The 18,205-nt window shown below is 40.6% G+C and overlaps 1 protein-coding gene across 3 annotated transcripts in view; it reads right to left on the bottom strand.

The window, feature by feature from the left end:
- The window catches only part of Rmdn2 (regulator of microtubule dynamics 2), a 59,063-nt gene extending 41,378 nt beyond the window's left edge, over window positions 1–17,685 (bottom strand). For 2 of the 3 annotated variants that reach the window (XM_052186427.1, XM_052186429.1), the window contains exons 1-2: window positions 17,377–17,467; window positions 11,436–11,903 (exon numbers count right to left, since the gene is read on the bottom strand). In XM_052186427.1, the coding sequence (XP_052042387.1) occupies window positions 11,436–11,887 (452 nt within the window). In that variant the 5' untranslated portion in view covers window positions 11,888–11,903; window positions 17,377–17,467. Of the gene's footprint in view, window positions 1–11,435; window positions 11,904–17,376 lie in introns of all 3 variants that reach the window. The other variant, XM_052186430.1, reaches the window with a different exon arrangement.
- Between the last annotated feature and the right edge of the window lie 520 nt (window positions 17,686–18,205).

Raw genomic sequence — 18,205 nt, 5'->3', positions numbered from 1 at the left:
AAATATTACACACACATACACACACACACACACACACACACACACACACACACACACGGAAGCATGTAACACATGCACACACACTCATGTACACACATACACACAAGTACATATGCACACATATTATAATATAGTTATACACACATGCACACATGCACATATATATACATGTTTACACACATACAGGCATGTAAGGATACATACATACACACGAGCATATACTATAATCTCTAACAAATGCATGTAGTGAAGCTGAAACAAACACGACTCAGCTGTCCAATGCATTAGTAATGCTCTATATAAAAGGTAAACAATAAAAACTGATTCTATTTCTAATAGCATCTCAAAGAATAAAATAAAGATTAATTTAGGCAGTTTAATGACTTCTGCCCTAAGAGCTTGTCCTGCTCTGTTTCTGATTTGGATTTGTTCCATCCTTCTTAAGCAACCTCACACAGAGGAAGTGATCATATTAATGTTGAACTTAGTGTCAACACCTGATTTGCATGAAGTACCATGATCCCAAACTCCTACTCAAGTGATCGTCCTGCCTCAGCTTCCCAAATAGCTGGAATTATAGGCATGAACTACTGTGCTTTGTGATATGTATCCTCATATGTTCAAAGAGTATTAAAAAATATCAAAAAGAAATTCCTCATTTGTTTACAGGTTTAATATTAAGATGCCAATACTACTTCAAAATAGTCTACAGATTCAATGTGATCCATCTCAAAATATCAATAATAATCTTGTAGAATATATAAATCTATCCTGAAATTGATTTGAAATCTCAAGGAACACCTGGTGGCCAAAGCAATCTTGAAAAAAAATGAACAACATTGGAGATCTCACATTTCTCAATTCAAATTTACCACAAGACAAAAGAATCAAAGCCGTGTGATATGAGCATAAAAAGACACGTATCACACCAACAGAACAGAACACAGACCAGGAGTAACACACACATTAGGTGTATGGTCAAATGGTTTAACAAGAGCCTAGGACTATGTTAATTTTAATCCCTTTAAATAAAACCACCGATTATAATGAACTCAAATAAAACCATCACAGAGCTAGGAGGAGACAGTCACTCTAGCAGGTCCTTGGCTCAGTGCTATGTGTCGCACGCAGTGAACTCCTGCACAGCTGAGCTCCGGGTCTGACCCTGTGGAGCTCCCCATACTGCCTTGCACTCTACTATCAACTGTATTTGTATTCAGATATCCAGAAAAAAAGAAAAAAGAAAAAAATACCACGACACCATGACCTCCTAGTTGAAACATCAGAACAATTATTATATCCTCTTGAGTGATCATTCGTCTTACTTGAATTTTGTCCTTCCTCATGACCTAATTTCTACTATCTAAAGAATTCTCAGCATCCCTAGTCATCCAAGAGATGCAAATTAAAGTTGCTTTCAGATACCATCCCACTCCAGTCAAAGTGGCTGTCACTAAGAAATCTGAATGAAGTCTGAAGAGGATGTGGGACAAGGAGTTTATTCAGTACTGGTGAAGCACAAATTTATACAGACATTAGGCAAATCAGTTTGAAGGTTCCTCAAATTAAAGTCAGAACTACTGTATAACACAGCTACTCTACCACTAGGCATAAACCAAGACCATAATGATGAAGAAACAGTATCATTAACAAGTAATGTTGGGAAAACTATTTCTACATGCAAAAGAATCAGTTTCACTAACATGTCCTTTGGTGCTAGAGCAATGACCAGCAGTTAAGACAACCGGCTTGCTATACAACTGTGAGGTCCAAAGTCAGTACCCATGTAACAAGCTAGGTTTCATACACAAAGAAATTGGTAAACATATCTTTAAAATATTATATGTTGAGATTCTTAATCAGCATCATAGCCAAAAAATAACACCAAAACATACCAAAGACCTAACTGCAAAACTAAGCTAAAAACTCTTAGAAGGAGACACAAGGCAATAGCTTCATGCCAGTGAATTAATAATTTCTTGGCTACAGTACCCACTGGTCAGGTAATGAAAGAAAAGTATTAAAACGGATGACTAGGTCAGGATTATACCAAAATATAAACCTTTTGTGTGTAAAGAACACAACTGAGAAAGTAAGAATTTGGCCCAGACACGTGGAGGAAATACTAGCAAGTCATATCCCTGATAAGGGGTCAATACCCCCAGTACATACGGAACTCCTAAGAGAACAACAAAATGGATAATCTGACTTTTTTTTTTTTTTTTTAGAAAAGAGCAATGGCTTTGAATAAATTTACTCCAAAAAATCACACCAAAAGATGATCAAACTCAAATGAAATATCACTTTACACCCATTAAACAAAACAAATAGATGCTGACAAATTAAGGAAATAAAGAAATCCCATGCCTTTCTGATATGAATGCAAAATTAGTTCAGGTATTACAGGAAACACTAAGATAGTTCCTAAAAAATCAAAAGTCAGATTACACTAGGATCTAGAAATTTTGGTATAGACTCAAAAAACGATTTAAAGTAAGGTCTTGTCACAAGCCCTGGTCGTATGGCAGAGAAATCCTTCTGGAACTGAGCTGGAAGCTTCCTCCAGTCTGGTGGTCCCCCACATTGCTGGGGAGGGCTTTGCAGATGCGGGAGACAAGTGTTATTCATAATGTTACTCCACTAGGCACCCAGTGCACTAATAACTGCTGGCCAGGCAAGAGATACCCACTAGTGCAATAATGACAGCACATCTGTTAGGAGGGTAACCAAGCTGCTCTCTCACTGGATTTAAGCTTGCTTCCCAGGAGGGATTTCACATCCATACTATAAAGCCAGCCAAAAGCCCATCGTTGGGGAGATCACAATCCCTAGTGAGGAGGCTACTATTGTCCTTTTGCTAACTGGACATGACTGCCAAACTACCCTTTGAATATCCATGTTTATGTCAATGGATTAGTGCTGCTGTCAAATTTGGTCAGAAAAGCTTCTTTTTTGCAGAGAGCAGCAGTAACTTCAGAGACCACAGCTGTTCAGTGTTGAGAGTAAGAGACTGCTGACTGCTCAGCAGTAAGTAGGGCGTCTATATTACACCCTGGAAACGTCTGGAAATATCACAAAAGGGTTGGGGAGAATGCAATAGCTGCAGAGCAGGCCGCATGGGGTGGGATGCTGTCTATCAGGCACGCCAGGCTGTCGCGCTCTGGAATTTACAGACGCTACACAAGACTTATGCCAGACCTGTGCCTGTACTGTCAGCCTGTCAATATTCTGTCACAGAGTAGGGAGAAATTCTTGAGGCCCTTTCCCTCTCCGAGGATTTATATATTGTTACTGTTTCCTCCAATGAACTAGCCATTGGCAATGTGTCCATGCTCCTGAAAAGACATCTTCCCCATTTCCCTATACTTAACCATAACAAAACTGATTAGGTCATTAGAATAAAAGCACATGAAATAGAATTGGGGAGTCGGTCGAGAAAAAGGGATCAGAGAGATCAGAGGGAAATGAGGAAGTAAGGGTTATAGCATTGAGATGCTTTGGGTACATGCCTAAAAATGTCTCAATGAACCCCATTATTATATTTGTTATATAGCATATATATATTGCTATTACATAATAATAGCATGTATTATAATTGATACATGCTAATAAGATACTGAACAGTAACATCTCAAAGAGGCATTCGCACCCATGTTAATAGTAGACTCATTCATGAGTTCAAACACAGAAGAAACCAAAGTTACACATGATCAGATGAATGACTAGGTGAGATGTGACTCATACACAAAAAGAGATGTTCTGCAGCCTTATGAAATAAATGTTTCGGTACATGCTGCACAAACCTTTGGTGACATAATTGTAAGTGAAATAAGACAGTTGGAAAAGACAAATACTAACAATGTACTTACACGAGACAATCAAAACCATAGAAGGTAAAAGGCTAGTAGTCAGGGAAGTGGGGAAGAGAGGAACTGGAGAGTTATTCCTTCCGGGGGACAGAGCTTCAGTTTTCCAATCTGCAGAGAGCTGTGGGGATGGAGGTAGTGTCAGCCCTAGGACAGTGTGAATACTTAATGTTTCTGAATTGCACACCTCAAAATGCTTACAGTGATGCCCTTCATGTTCTTTTCAAGCAATACATTTAAAAATCATAAAGAATTTTAATATGTTAAGATGAATAGAAAGCCTTGCATGTAAAAATATCATTTTACATGCCTAATAATGGGGATTGGGGTTTCATGTGAATATGATAAGTAACTGAAAATAACATAAGTATTCTTTTATGAAAAAAGCCTAATTATATTCAAATAGGTGTTTTTGGTTGCTTATGTTTGTTATCTTTCTACTCATTATTTTTTGAGAGTACTTATATAACTTTTGCCTACTGAAAAAGATTAAGAAAAATATTTTAAAAATATAGCTTTGAGAGGCCAATTATATATGCTTTTTATTTGATTTCTTAATTTCTTAAGTTTCCATATTTGTGTATATATAAGTATATAATTAAGTTATTAAGCAAAATTTCTGGATTATGGGCTATTGAGATGATACAATAGATAAAGGCACTGGCCGCTGAGCCTGATTGATGTAAATTTGACATCTGGGACCTTCATGGAAGAGAGAATTATCTCCTAGAGGCTGACATCTGGCCTCCCCACACATACCATGGCATGCACCACATATGGATTCCCCAGATAATGTAACTTAAAAATCTGGGTTCTAAATAATGTACATTTCCATTGCATCACTGTTTAATTATGTTAATGAAAACTCTGTCCATGTGTCTAAGTGGGAAATATAATAAGTACTCACTGATACAAATGAAAATGCACCAGTCAATCACAATAACTCTATAGATTATATACATTATATTACAATCTCTAGGGGTCAGGATCAAAGGAGGCACTTGGTGTCACTTTCAGACCACAATATTGTATGAAATTTATAAATTTAGAAATTCAGGATTAGCCAATCTTTGGAACATGAAATCATCTTTGGCTTCTCCATTCTAATAATGTCTACAAACTTTCAAAACCACACTATTACATTTAAACCCGCAATATAGAAATCTCTTCCCTGCACTGAAGCAGAGCTGTGTAAGAACAGGTTTCAAGAGAACTGAATACTAGCTTCTGTCGTCTTTGGAGAGTGATTGTTGGGAAATTTTCCAATTTGAGCTGCCCTTCTCAGAGAAAGGAAAATCTGAGGTGACCTTATTTCAGCCATTTCAATAGGCGAAGGTATATCTTCATCTAGAGGTGAGGTAGCAAAGCTTTCTTCTCCAAAGGAGCCTGAGGTAACTTCAACAGTTAAGCTATTGATAGTTTGGTACAGTGAAGACAGTTCGTCCTGGAGGAGGCTGGCAGAAGTTACATTCTGAGACAGATGCTGTTCCAAACCAGCTGGAGAGGGATGTCTGCTCTGACTCTGAGACCTGTGATGAAGGGCATCTTCCGAATCCTTATTTAGTTGGCCATGATCTTGGCTATCAGCAACAGATACATTTGCTTGACTGGAAGAAGAAATAACAGTTGGAAGAGAAAAGAGAGACGTCGTTAGACTTGGCGGGTAAGATGTTCTCTCAACACTCCAGTGGCCTGAAGAAATGGCTTTTGTTTCCAGATTTGCAAAGTATCTACTGCTGTGTTCGGGGTCAGAGAAGCTTATACGTTTTTGAGCATCAGTACTAGTTGACTTTTTAGAAAAGCCTTGAATTTCGTTTGCATGACACAGACTACCTGGTGGAGTTTCATAAATGCTATTCCTGTGACAGGAAACTATACTCAGCTTGCGGGATGAAAAATATTTTCGAGCTTTAATCAAAGTAAAGTTATCTGAAGATTTTGCAGCACTGGAAGATAAGTCTTCCTGAGAATCAAAGTTAACTCTACTTTCCCGTCGTTTACTCTTTCGGAATCTCCGCAGTAAAGTATGTTTTCCTTTACACGGAAATAAGTGGGTAGCTGAACTTGAGGAGGAAGAGCATTTCCTCCCTATCTTACATGTTGAAGAAGGACGGCATGTTATAAGACCCAGAGCCATTTTGGATTGTAAAGCATGAGCGGATCCATGATACAAGCGTTGTGGAGTAACTTGATCTTCACAATTTGGTCGGAAGCACCGGCTCTCTTTCCAGCAGCTAGAAGGAAAACGGGGCCAAATGAAGATGAGAAAGCAAGTGGGGAACTGAATGGAGACCCTGCAGACTTCCTAAAGAATAATATCTATCATACCAATGGGAGACAACAGGTAATTAGAAAATGGTGTGGCTAAGTTTAATGGCCACACGGATGTATCCAAGAGAATGCCCAGAAAGGTAGATTATCTCTTTCCAAGAGCCTACCCACTCGGTTTAAGCTCAGGGGTTGGGAAAGTGAAAGAATCAGGGAAGTAGGCAGGAAAAGAAATAAAAGAGAAATATAAAATGACATCAGGCATAACAGTTAGTCCCCTGAGAGTTACCCCCCCACTTCTCTCTTTCTTTTTCTCCTCCACACACAGACACTCCACTGTATCTCTCTGAGACTATTAAACTTCCATTTTAAGGAAATTAACTAAAACAAACCAATATTTCGTGGACTAATTACATATTAACATATCTGCTGTGGATGAAGCAAAAATTGTCTGTGGTGGGAAGATGCTTCAACTAAGCACACGGATCTCCAGCTACTGTGGGAAACTGTGGGAAAGGCGACACTACCTGGACTTTTGGATACTTTCAATGTTCTTTGGCACACAACACTTGAAACACGTGAAGTGCATTTTGATTTATCTTTAAGGCATACCTTAAGCATTTTCCCATACTGAATTTAATCCAGAGGAAGTCTTTCCCTTCTAGGCCATCATTCGTAAGACATAAAATGCCCTGTGTAGGTGGAACAGGTCAGAGGACTGAATAAGTAAGCTGTGCGTGGAGCTACCGTGGCAACCGCACAGAATGTAAGGACAGAGACTCTAGAACCCGCTGACCCCGCTTTAGAACGAAGTCATCCTGGGGCTCACCTGCTGCAGCGCTGCAGGGTTGATGGCTATGGGATATCTATTTTGATTTCATTATGTTCAAGGAGTCAGCTGACAAATTGAGAGCTCAAATCGCTCTTAATTTGAAGTGAAGAAGACAATGTGACTTCTGCCGATTCTTTCCTTGGTACAGCCTCTCTCAGCAACTTTCTACACCCCTTGTCTCCTAATCTTCCCCTCTTCAACTTGAATGTTCTCTCCCTGGGTGTTTCACTGGATGGTAAAGTGACTCCTTTTTATTATTATTATTGATATGTTTTTAATTTACATTTCAAATGATTTCCCCTTTTCTGGGTCCCCACTCCCCGCAAGTCCCATAAGCCCTCTTCCCTCCCCTGTTCCTCCATCCACCCCTTCCCGCTTCCCTGTTCTGGAATTCCCCTATACTCTTGCACTGAGTCTTTCCAGAACCAGGGGCAACTCCTCCATTCTTTTTGGACCTCATTTAATATGTGGATTATGTCTTGGGTGTTCAAAGTTTCTAGGTTAATATCCACTTATCAGTGAGTGCATACTATGATTGATCTTTTGAGACTGGGTTACCTCACTTAGTATGATGTTCTCCAGCTCCATCCATTTGTCTAAGAATTTCACGAATTCATTGTTTCTAATGGCTGAATAGTACTCCACTGTGTAAATATACCACAGTTTTTGCATCCATTCTTCTGTTGAGGGATACCTGGGTTCTTTCCAGCTTCTGGCTATTATAAATAGGGCTGCTATGAACATAGAAAAGTGACTCTTAAAGAATTTGTACTGAAGATACATAAACCGGGGAGGACACATTTAACAAGCAGCACTTGCTTTTACCAGTCACAGCAATAGACTTACTGTCTGTAGCCATTTTTCACACTCTAGTGGTACGGCTTGGTAGATGGACAGACCCCAGAGCTCTTCACTTCCTGAGTCTTTGCAGAAAACTTTCCCCTTTTAGTGTGTTTGATACACTGAGTCCTCTCTTCCCTCACCCTCAATCCACAGGCTTGCCATGGCTAGCCTCACAGACACTAAGCCGCATCCTCAGACCTGCCTGTTCCCTTCCAACTGATAAAACATTGATATTCTGCAGAACCCACCACAGACTAGATTGGGCATGAAACATCGCCCTGTATCATCTCAATTAAAACTTAAAACAACACAGCACACACACCGTTAACCACATTTTAATTAAAAGAATTTTATTTGTTACTGAATGTTTGTCTGGGGGTGGGGTGTGCATACCATGACATCATGGCATATAAGCAGAGGTCACAGGACAACCTTTGGGATTTGGCTGTCTATTTTCCCCTTGGGTTCCAGAGGTTGGACACCGGCTGTCAGGCTTGTGCGGCAAAGGTCTTTACCCTCTGAGCCATCTCACTGGCCTTCCCTACACTTTAAGAATCCGGGTTTGGGAAGCTGGTGTCATGTGTGTGGTTAAAGGTGAGTCAGGATGCATGCTCGTATCAGATGGAAGGAGGCAGATGGCCTTGCTGCTGCCGTGACTCGCTGCTGCCGTGAAAGCTTACTCGGCCCTGGCTCCTCAGCTCGAGGCAGCTGAGGCTGTTTTGCCCTGTTCTCTCACCTGAGCACACACTTGTCCCAGTAGTTCTCAGTATCCTTTGATGGCTTCTTCATGTCTGCTACCCACGCCAGTAGCACTGGCTCCAGAAGGCTATGCACGCTGCTTTTCTCTCTGCCCACAGTACACATGTGCTTTAGCAACAACACCCATTCCTCCAGAATCCGGGCTCTGCAAGCATCCTGCTGGGAGTGGTCAGCAAAGGAAGAACTTCTCTGCTCTGCACTGTCTCCTTTCACAGCTGCAGGCAGTGAGCCCCACCAGCGAGCACTCACTGCCTTCAGTCTCACAGCGAGGAGTCCTCGTCCTTGCCAGGCAGGCCAAGCAAGCACCTAATTACACCCAACTATGCTAAGCACTTGAATGTTTTGTGTGGTTCTTCAGGTTGGGGGGGGGGGCTCTGGCTAAAATTTCCGAGAGCATTCCTCTTCAACATCCTGCTTCATCTTAAAGAAAAGTGGTTGAAGTTACAGGACTGTTTGGTTCTCAGTTGTGTCTCCAGAGTTCAGACAGTGCCTGGCACAGAGTAGACACAGTCAGTGAATAGGAGGGACTTCAGCCGTGTTCTCAGTTTCTCTCTCCTACCCCTTCCCCCCTTCTCTTTTTCTCCCCTCCTCATCATGAAAGAGAAGATCTATTTGCAAACCAAATAACATATGACATATCAATATAAAGAAGGTTCAGCAGAAGATCTGTATGACAAGAACTTCAGGTCTCTGAAGAAGGAAATTGAAGAAGACCTCAGAAAATGGAAAACCTCAGAAAATGGAAAAATCTTCCATGCTCGTGGATTGGCAGGATTATTATAGTAAAAATGGCCATCTTGCTGAAAGCAATCGACAGATTCAATGCAATCCCCATCAAAATCCCAACTCAGTTCTTTATAGAGTTAGAAAAAGCAATTCCCAAATTCATCTGGAAAAACAAAAAACCCAGGATAGCTAAAACTATTCTCAACAGTAAAAGAACTTCTAGGGGAATCAGTATCCCGGACCTCAAGCAGTACTACAGAGCAATATTGATAAAAACTGCATGGTATTGGTACAGTGACAGGCAGGTAGATCAATGGAATAGAATCAAAGAACCAGAAATGAACCCACACACCTATGGTCACTTGATCTTCGACAAAGGAGCTAAAACCATCAGTAGAAAAAAGATAGCCTTTTTAACAAATGGTGCTGGTTCAACTGGAGGTCAGCATGCAGGAGAATGCAAATCGACCCATTCTTACCTCCTTGTACTAAGCTCAACTCCAAGTGGATCAAGGACCTCCAATAAAACCAGACTCACTGAAACTAATAGAAAAGAAACTGGGGAAGAGTATTGAGCACATGGGCACTGAACAGAACACCAATAGCTTATGCTCTAAGATCAAGAATTGACAAATGGGACCTCATAAAATTATAAAGTTTCTGTAAGGCAAAGGACACTGTCAATCAGACAAAATGGCAACCAACAAATTGGGAAAAGATCTTCACCAACCGTACATCCGACAGAGGGTTAATATTCAATATATACAAAGAACTCAAGAAGGTAGACTCCAGAGAGCCAAATAACCCTGTTAAAAAATGGGGTACAGAGCTAAACAAAGAATTTTCACCTGAACAAATTTGGAAATTATTAGCTAACATTCCATCTTCATAAATTTGACTAAACTTTACAATCTGATGCTATACGTGTTAATACAGGACACTAAGCAGTCTCAGACACAGGTTTGTGAACTGGGTATATTTTAAAGGCTCATTAATATACATATAACCAATACATATGGTCTCTAAGTCAGCACTTCAAACACATGCTTTAAAAACTTTCTACACGCATCTAAGGAATTATAAGGGTATTCACTAAAGTATTATTTATAGGAGAAAGCAAATGATCAAAATATTCACCAATAAGAGAGACCAATATCCCATCAATGCGATGTGGAACCACATTTCAAAAGAAACATGTTTACATGCATCAACATGGGAAAGCCTCAACAACAGAAAAAAGTTAATGCATAAACAGCTACAAAAAGTCAATGAATCACAAAATGTCATTTCTGTAATTTTTTGGAAGAAAACCCCAGTTATTCATTGTATATAGGAATACAAGCACCCAGAGGAGACAGGAAAAGTGTCAAAGCTTGCACACAGAGTAAGGGAAGGGGCATCTCCCAAAGAAAAGATCTCAATTACAAGGGCACATTGTTAATAGATCTGAAAAAAATCACTTTCTAACTATAACAACTTTGAGGGATACAGAATCATCATTATAACTAGAGTCTGTTTGCCTGGAAGCCCAGATGGGAATTTCAACACCAAATTGATCTGACAGAAGTCAATAAAGGTAAGATAGAAATGCTATGACAACAACAAAACACCTCCACCCCTACAAAGGCACGTCTGCATTTCAGCCCACAGAGATCAAAGTTAAAGGATTCCCCAGGAAACTGATGCAAGCTAGCAAACCCTCACGCACCAGTCAGCCACTCATAATTTATTTTGTTATTCATGAGTCAGCACTATCTAAAGGTTGGTATTTGCCTGTACTCATTGGTTTTCTCCTGGGTCTCTGAAATACTTGTGGAGGCTAAGGAGTCCCTGGTAAATGATTGTCTTTCTCAACAGGATGTCATTATATACACATGTATATGTATGTGTATGGTCATACACACACACACACATATGTAATATATATTACAAGGAAATATATATATATAATTTAATTAATATAATATAGTAAATATAATTAAATATTATATAAATATAATAAAAAATATATATATGAAAAAAAGGAATGCACACATTCCTTTCATTTCCTTTTAATAGCTGAGCAAATGACTGTGGATATCTGTGTAATGGCAATAGTGTGAAAAATAATCGTCCGCCTCGGGAACACTGAGGCCACTTACCCTCCTTCGCTTTCTGCTTCCTCTGAACTATTACTTGTTGCTGAACGTTGAACTGTTGTCACCTTCTTTTTTCTAGCTCTGTGCTGAGGACTGATCTTATGAACTGTTACCTTCCCTCCAAGTTCATCTTGTATACATTCCTCCAGCTTTGGAATCGTCTCTTTAAGGAATTTGATTTCCTCCTTAAGTTCTTCCATGTTGGTCAGTAACTCGTTTAACTTTTCCAGGATCTGGAGTTGCCTCCTTTGAAAGACCACGGATGCTCCTTGTGCACCGTGGCTTTCATCTGGCACAGTCAGTGACTCAAATTTCTTACCCAGAGATAGAAGTTTAGGGAAATTCATTGTTGTCCTTGGCTTGAGGACCTTGTGATACCATAAGACCAGCAAACTGACTCCAGCAGTCCCCACCATGATGCCAAGGAATAGTTCTCTGTTTGTAGAATGGGGCATTTCTTGGCCTTTATTTCTAAAATTAAAAAAAGTAAGAATGTAAATGAATTTTGTTTCTCTGTCTAGGGAAAAAATGATGCTTTTTCAGTCAATAAAAGATAGCCCTTTGTCATAAAAAAAATCTGACAAATCACAAGCCAAATTGAATTATTAGGGCTTTTACTGAAGTCTACTTTAATACGGACTTTAGTTCTGACTTTATTATTTCTCTCCAGTCAACCTGAAGTTTGCTCTTTAGTTATACTTTAAAGGGTTTGAGAAATAGAAGCAACAGTATCATCAGCTTGGAAAAATTCATTAACAATTCTCGATGTCCTTCTTTTCTCTGCTATGCCGGGTGCAGTTAACACGTGAGATTTCTTGGTTTTAGCTTATTATTAAGGGTAAGAGGAGGCTCTTCCTTATCATATAAGCATATAAATATACTTAGAACTTCCCAAACTTAGTTTCACTTCAATTTCCTATATTAGACATATTTATTTGTATTAAAGTTCACTAATTGGCTGAAATAGTTGTAAGCTATCCACCATAGGAACAGATTATCATTAGGAACTGCTATCTATAACCCTGATCAGACAGAAAGAAATAATTCCTGTAGGGTCTCCTGGATCTCAGTTGGAAATAACTTCTAGACTGTGGAGGAAGAAAAAAAGAAAAGAGAACAAACAAACAAGTACGTGGGTAACTTTATGAATTAATTAAAACATTGCCATATTATAAATGTACAAATATATTCCTGGTAAAGAGACACATGATTAGGGGAGAAAAAGAAAGTTTTAAGCCGGACTGTTTGGAATCCCTGGAAATGAAAACTAAGATATCTGGGGAAAGGCTTAATGAAGTGAACTTGACAACAATAGAAACACCATGGAAGGACAAAGGGCCTTGCACTCGAAGACACAGCAATAAAAGTGACCCCCAGGTGCAACACCATGGGGAGATGCTGACAAGCAGGACAGTGGGCACTGTGACCTGAGATGGACAGGAGCTTGGAGTGGGAGAAGGGGAGTAATCAGTCCTAAATGAAAGAGAAGTCAACTTAGTCAAGCTGAGTAAGAAACCCAAGTGGACTATTATTCTGCTGATGAGGATGGAGGGTGGGGTGGGGAAGAGAGCCAGAGGCGGGCGCAGTGGGAAGAGGGGAGGAGGAGAAGGCTTACCAGGGCTTAGGACTCAGGAGCCATTTAAACAAGAAAACAATGAAGTGGCCTCTTTAAAATGCTGGGGGTGGGGTAGGGATGAGGAACCTATCAACTGAAATTTCTACACCCAGTGAATATCTTTCAACATTGAAGGTAAAAAAAAAAAAGGCGAGGTTTTGTTATTTAACAAAAGCTGAGACTATTATTACCAAGTGCTAAAAGAAATGCTAAGCAAGCTCTTCAAGCAGCACGGTAGCCGTGAACACGCACAGAAGGCACCACACAACAGTGGTGGTATGTACAGCAAACTTAAAATCAGTTTTCTTGTTCTAAAATTTACTTGTAAAATAGTTGTTATTGAAGCCAAAGTGGTAATAACTCTTTGTTATTATAAAACTCATAGGTTTATAATAGCAAGAGGCAAGATGACAGTCCAAAGTATGGGAGAGTCCAAAGAAAGGTACAGAAAACCATAAAGGTATTGATAAACCAGTGTGGTTTTGTGTGTGTGTGTGTATGTGTGTGTGAGTGTGTGTGAGTGTGTGTATGTGTGTGAGCATGTGTGTATGTGTGAGTGTTTGTGTGAGTGTGTGTATGTGTGTGTGTATGCGTGTGTGAGTATGTGTGTGTGTATGAGTGTGTGTGTATGAGTGTGTGTGTGCGAATGAGGGTGTGTGCGTGTGTGTATATGTGTATGTGTATGTGTGTGTGAGTGTGTGTGTGAGTGTGTGTATGCGTGTGTGAGTATGTGTGTGTGAGTGTGTATGAGTGTGTGTATATGTGTGTATGTGTATGTGTATGTGTGTGTGAATGAGTGTGTGTGCACGTGTGTGTATATGTGTGTGTGTGTGTGTGTATTGGGGAGGGTAGATAAAAATGGAGTAATAAAGATATTCACTTATCAAAGGAAGGTATGCTGGCCTGAGGGATGGCTAAATACAAAACAAGTAGAAAAGATGTCGATGATATAGAAAAATGGTCCCAAAATGTCAAGAAAAGCGTTATTTTCCAATATGAAAGCTTAATTAAAATGCAAGTTGATACAGTAGAGGAAACAGTAGAGAACTGTACAGATCCAAATAGGACGGCAAAGGAGATGGTCTCCAGTCAAGAGCACAAGGATGACCTTTAGCCGGAACACAAACCACTCTTTGACAGTATCGAAAGAAAAGGCAGGTAATGTTAGCAAAGATTCGGGTTAAGTGGGTGGATGCAGGAGCTTATGAAAGTTCTCTTTGATTGTAGGAGACAGCCAGGCGTGAAAGCTGGGGCAGAAACACCAGAGGGACGTAAGACTGATTTAGGTCGTACACTTGAAATCTCGCGCCCCACGGCTAGCACCCTAGTATTCTACATGTTCTAGCGAGGCATTACTGTTTCCTGTATACTGCATGGCTGACTGAACATAATGACTTAAATGTCCTATGGAAAAGGGCTACAGAGAGAAAGCAGCAGGAATCTAGTTCCAAGAGCTACTTATAGGAATGCTTCTTTTCAGATTCCTATTGTAGTTGAGAGGGGAAAGGCACTTGCTATCAAGCTCAACTTCCTGGGTTCAATCCCCCACTGAGTAAGGAAAAAGACAATTCCTGAAAGTCGTGCTATTGCACACACACACACACACACACACACACACACACACACCACTAAGTAAATAAATAAAAGTAAAAAAAGTAGATTCTTATAATTCTTATATTAAGCTATATAAATGGACAGCAGTCACTTTCCAATTTGGATGCTCCACCTCATTATAAAAAAATGTCAGGAATTACCTCAGATTTTGATGACTATCATCTCTAAGAGACTGATTTAAAAATCCCTCTTTTAAACCAATTCCAGGGAGGAACCTGGTGCTCAATCTGGCCTGTCTGATGGAAGAGCATTTGCCAGTTTTTCCTTTCTTTTCTTTTTCTCTTTTAAACCCAAATATCCTCTGGACTACCTGGTAGTTCTGGGAACAGTAACTACCACGAGTATCTAACAAGTCACTCTCCCCACTCACCCAGGAAAAACATCAATAGCAGAATCTAATGTTTGTAACAGGTGAGGTTGTTGATAATTACTACTGTTTGGCTCCATAAGCATTATGCTATTCCATAAAACTAAATTTTTTTTAATTTTTAAAAATTTTAAAAATTTAAAAAATTTTAAAAATTTTAAAAAATTTTAAAAAATTTAGTTTTTTTAAAACTACCCTGATAGATTACCACAAAAAGCAATAGAAATAAAAAAGGTACCACATACTATGACACGCACTTATATTACAGGCCAATCATGCAGCAAACCTGATCATCTTAAGGCTGTTTTTTGTTTGTTTTTTATTGATTGATAAAAATACACTAGGGCAGGGAACAGTTCAAAAGTACAGTCTTGCTTAGCTTCTATCAGAGCCAGCATTAGATCCCCAACAACACCCATTCTCTACCTGCCTTCTGTCTGTCTGTCTGTCTGTCTGTCTGTCTCTCTGGCCCCATCCCACCCTTAATGGAGAATGCCCACACACCCATCTTGAAGTCTATCATAAGGAATTTTCCTATGCTGACTTAGTTCCTTGGCACAGTCCCACCGGGCCAGCCTATGACACACACACACACACACACACACACACACCTGAAAGCTTTTTTCATTTAACAAGTAAATAAACAGAAGTAAACATCTGACCAGGAGAAAGACCTTATCCCCAAGACAGAATCAGGTTTAAACACATGAGAAACAGTCAAACTTTTACCTTTCTTTGGGTTCTATACTGGCTCCAAATGATCTTTTTGAAGTAGTTCAAAACAATAGTGCCATTATTAATTTTTCAGACAAACTGCTGTCTTTTACCCAGAGGGTTATCGCATTAAAGAAGTGAGAAAGGTTACCCCTGGGTTTCCTGTTTCCTAAATCCTAGCGACATCTAGACAGCTGCATGCAGAATCAGAAGGCATCAAGCAAGGACACACGGAGAATGCTGACAGAGCAGAGATGGTCAGAGGTGAAATAAGACATTAAAACTATGAGAATTAACAGAGAACTAGACTCACTAGAAATGGCATTTGTTTAAAAAAAATCTCACCATTAGAAACTTATAGGTCAGAGAGTTTGGATTTGTGCTTCTATGCACTTCTATGTCAGTGATTTGAAAAATAACGCTAAATAAAAACAGTAAGATACAAACAAGAGGTAAATTGATATGTATTTTTGTGCCAATAATCTGAAATATGACATGGATAAAAAGGAAGACTACAAAAATTGGAAATAAGAATCTGCTTGCCTACAGTGTAGTTTAAAAGGTGGTATAAAATTATTTATATTGTTTTTATACTTTTCGGTATAGTAGTATACTTTTGTACTGAGTACAGATAAGGCAATTAAAATTTATTGAGCAGACTTCACAACTCACGTTAAGATGCAAGTTTGCATTTAGGATGCAAAACATTATCACTTTACAAACTTCCAATTGTAAGTCACTTATGAAAAATGATAGATATTATGCTTGTATAAATTACCTAAAATTAATATGGGCACACAACCAAAGGTTATTAGCAGTGAGTCACTTAGTGAAACAATGAAATGTTGACTTCCAAGAAAACTAGGATATGAAATGCTTTTGAAAGAAAAATTTGCGTTCATGTCTTAGTTTTATCTCTGGATATTAATGTTCTTAAAGTAGTTAGAATGTTTAGAATGAGCTCCTAAGAAACATTCCTTCGAATTCATCAGCTGGTCCTTGGGATACGGGGAAGGCATAAAGTACTGTAACCCATAAATCAGAGGAAGGAAAACTACCAAAGTCCAGAAACATTATACTTTACAAATCAGCTTTAAGTTCGAGCTTCCAAAGGAAACGTTCTGAGTTCTTGGGGGCAGGCGGGCGGGCTATATTGTATACAGCGATGCAAATACTTTCCCACTGAATTCTAACATTCGTATTTTATCAGATTTTCGTGCGTTTCCTCATCTATAGTTTAAATTTGGAACCTCTCAGTATTAGGCTTATTTGCAAATGTTAGTAGTGCTGTTAGTCTAGTTTCCATGTTTGTATAAAAAGCAGACAATCCATTTCGGGTTAGTTCGGGTAGCACGCAGAGAGAACAAGGTTGGCGCGGGCTGATGCAGGAGCAGAGGCGCGGTGCCCGCTCCGGTGGTCCCCGGGGCACAGGGGCCACCTCTCCAGGGCGCAGGCTCCTCTAGAATTGTGCCAGGACTGCCCGCCGCCCCCGGGTCACCAGGCTGCAGGCCGCGACCCGGAAGTGAAGCAGCCGCCGGAAGTGCCGCCGCCTTCTTCCACACGCCCCACCGCCGTCGGACCCGGGCGGTCGAGCCCCGCCCGCCCAGGTACCCCTTCCCTGGCTGGGTACGCACCCGGAGTCGTTGCGCAGGCTTCTCTGTGGATGGAGCCAGGGAAGCGGGGCCCCGGGCGAGCGGGCGAGCACGGAGAGGATAGCGGAGTGGAACCTGGCCGCCCGCGGGTCCCAAGGTCCGGCGAGGCGGCCTTCGCGTCTGACCCAGATAGCGGAGGCGCCGGGGGAGGAGCCGGTAGCGGCCCGGGGCTCCCGCCTCCTCCCGCCGGCACTTCTCAGCCCCGGGCTCCGGGCTTGCTTTTCATGGCCCGGAAAGCTGAGCCCCGCAGTGCGCCCCGCAGGCGGCTCGGAGGCAGCCGTCCCCCTCCACCCGGCGCATCCGCTGGGCCATCGCTGCCACCGATGGCTTCCAAGTCCTTCGGTCTCCCTTAGCCCCCCACGGCCACCCCCACCCCCATGGCACAACTTTTAACCTTCTGACAGTCAAACGCAGACATCTTGCACCATTTTCTGTCTTTCCTGACTTCAACTCACTTTGATTTTTCTGTGAACAAAATTCCCAGCATCGTTATCATAACTCTGCTGTTTTGAGTTGCTTTTAGTTCAAAACCAGTCTTCTCAGATGACTGGCGTTGAAGGTTTGCACAGCTTCCACATTCTGCAGATCGTATAATGATAATTCTGGCAAACTTTTAAAAACTGCTCGCAAGTCCCTCTGTATAGCTCTCACTTTGAGCGTGGTTGGCTTAAACTTTTGACTTGTTGAGAACAGCCTTAATTACTAAAGTTCCCATCAGTGTACTGAATAGAATTAAAAATGGATGTACTCCTGTTTATAAAAACACAAGAACTTAGCCAGGCCGTGGTGGCGCATGCCTGTAATCCCAGCA

Source organism: Apodemus sylvaticus, chromosome 6, assembly GCF_947179515.1.
Source record: "Apodemus sylvaticus chromosome 6, mApoSyl1.1, whole genome shotgun sequence".
In the NCBI taxonomy this organism is placed as follows: domain Eukaryota; kingdom Metazoa; phylum Chordata; class Mammalia; order Rodentia; family Muridae; genus Apodemus; species Apodemus sylvaticus.
Note: the sequence above shows the minus strand (reverse complement) of the source record. Positions and strands in the feature narration are given on the sequence as shown.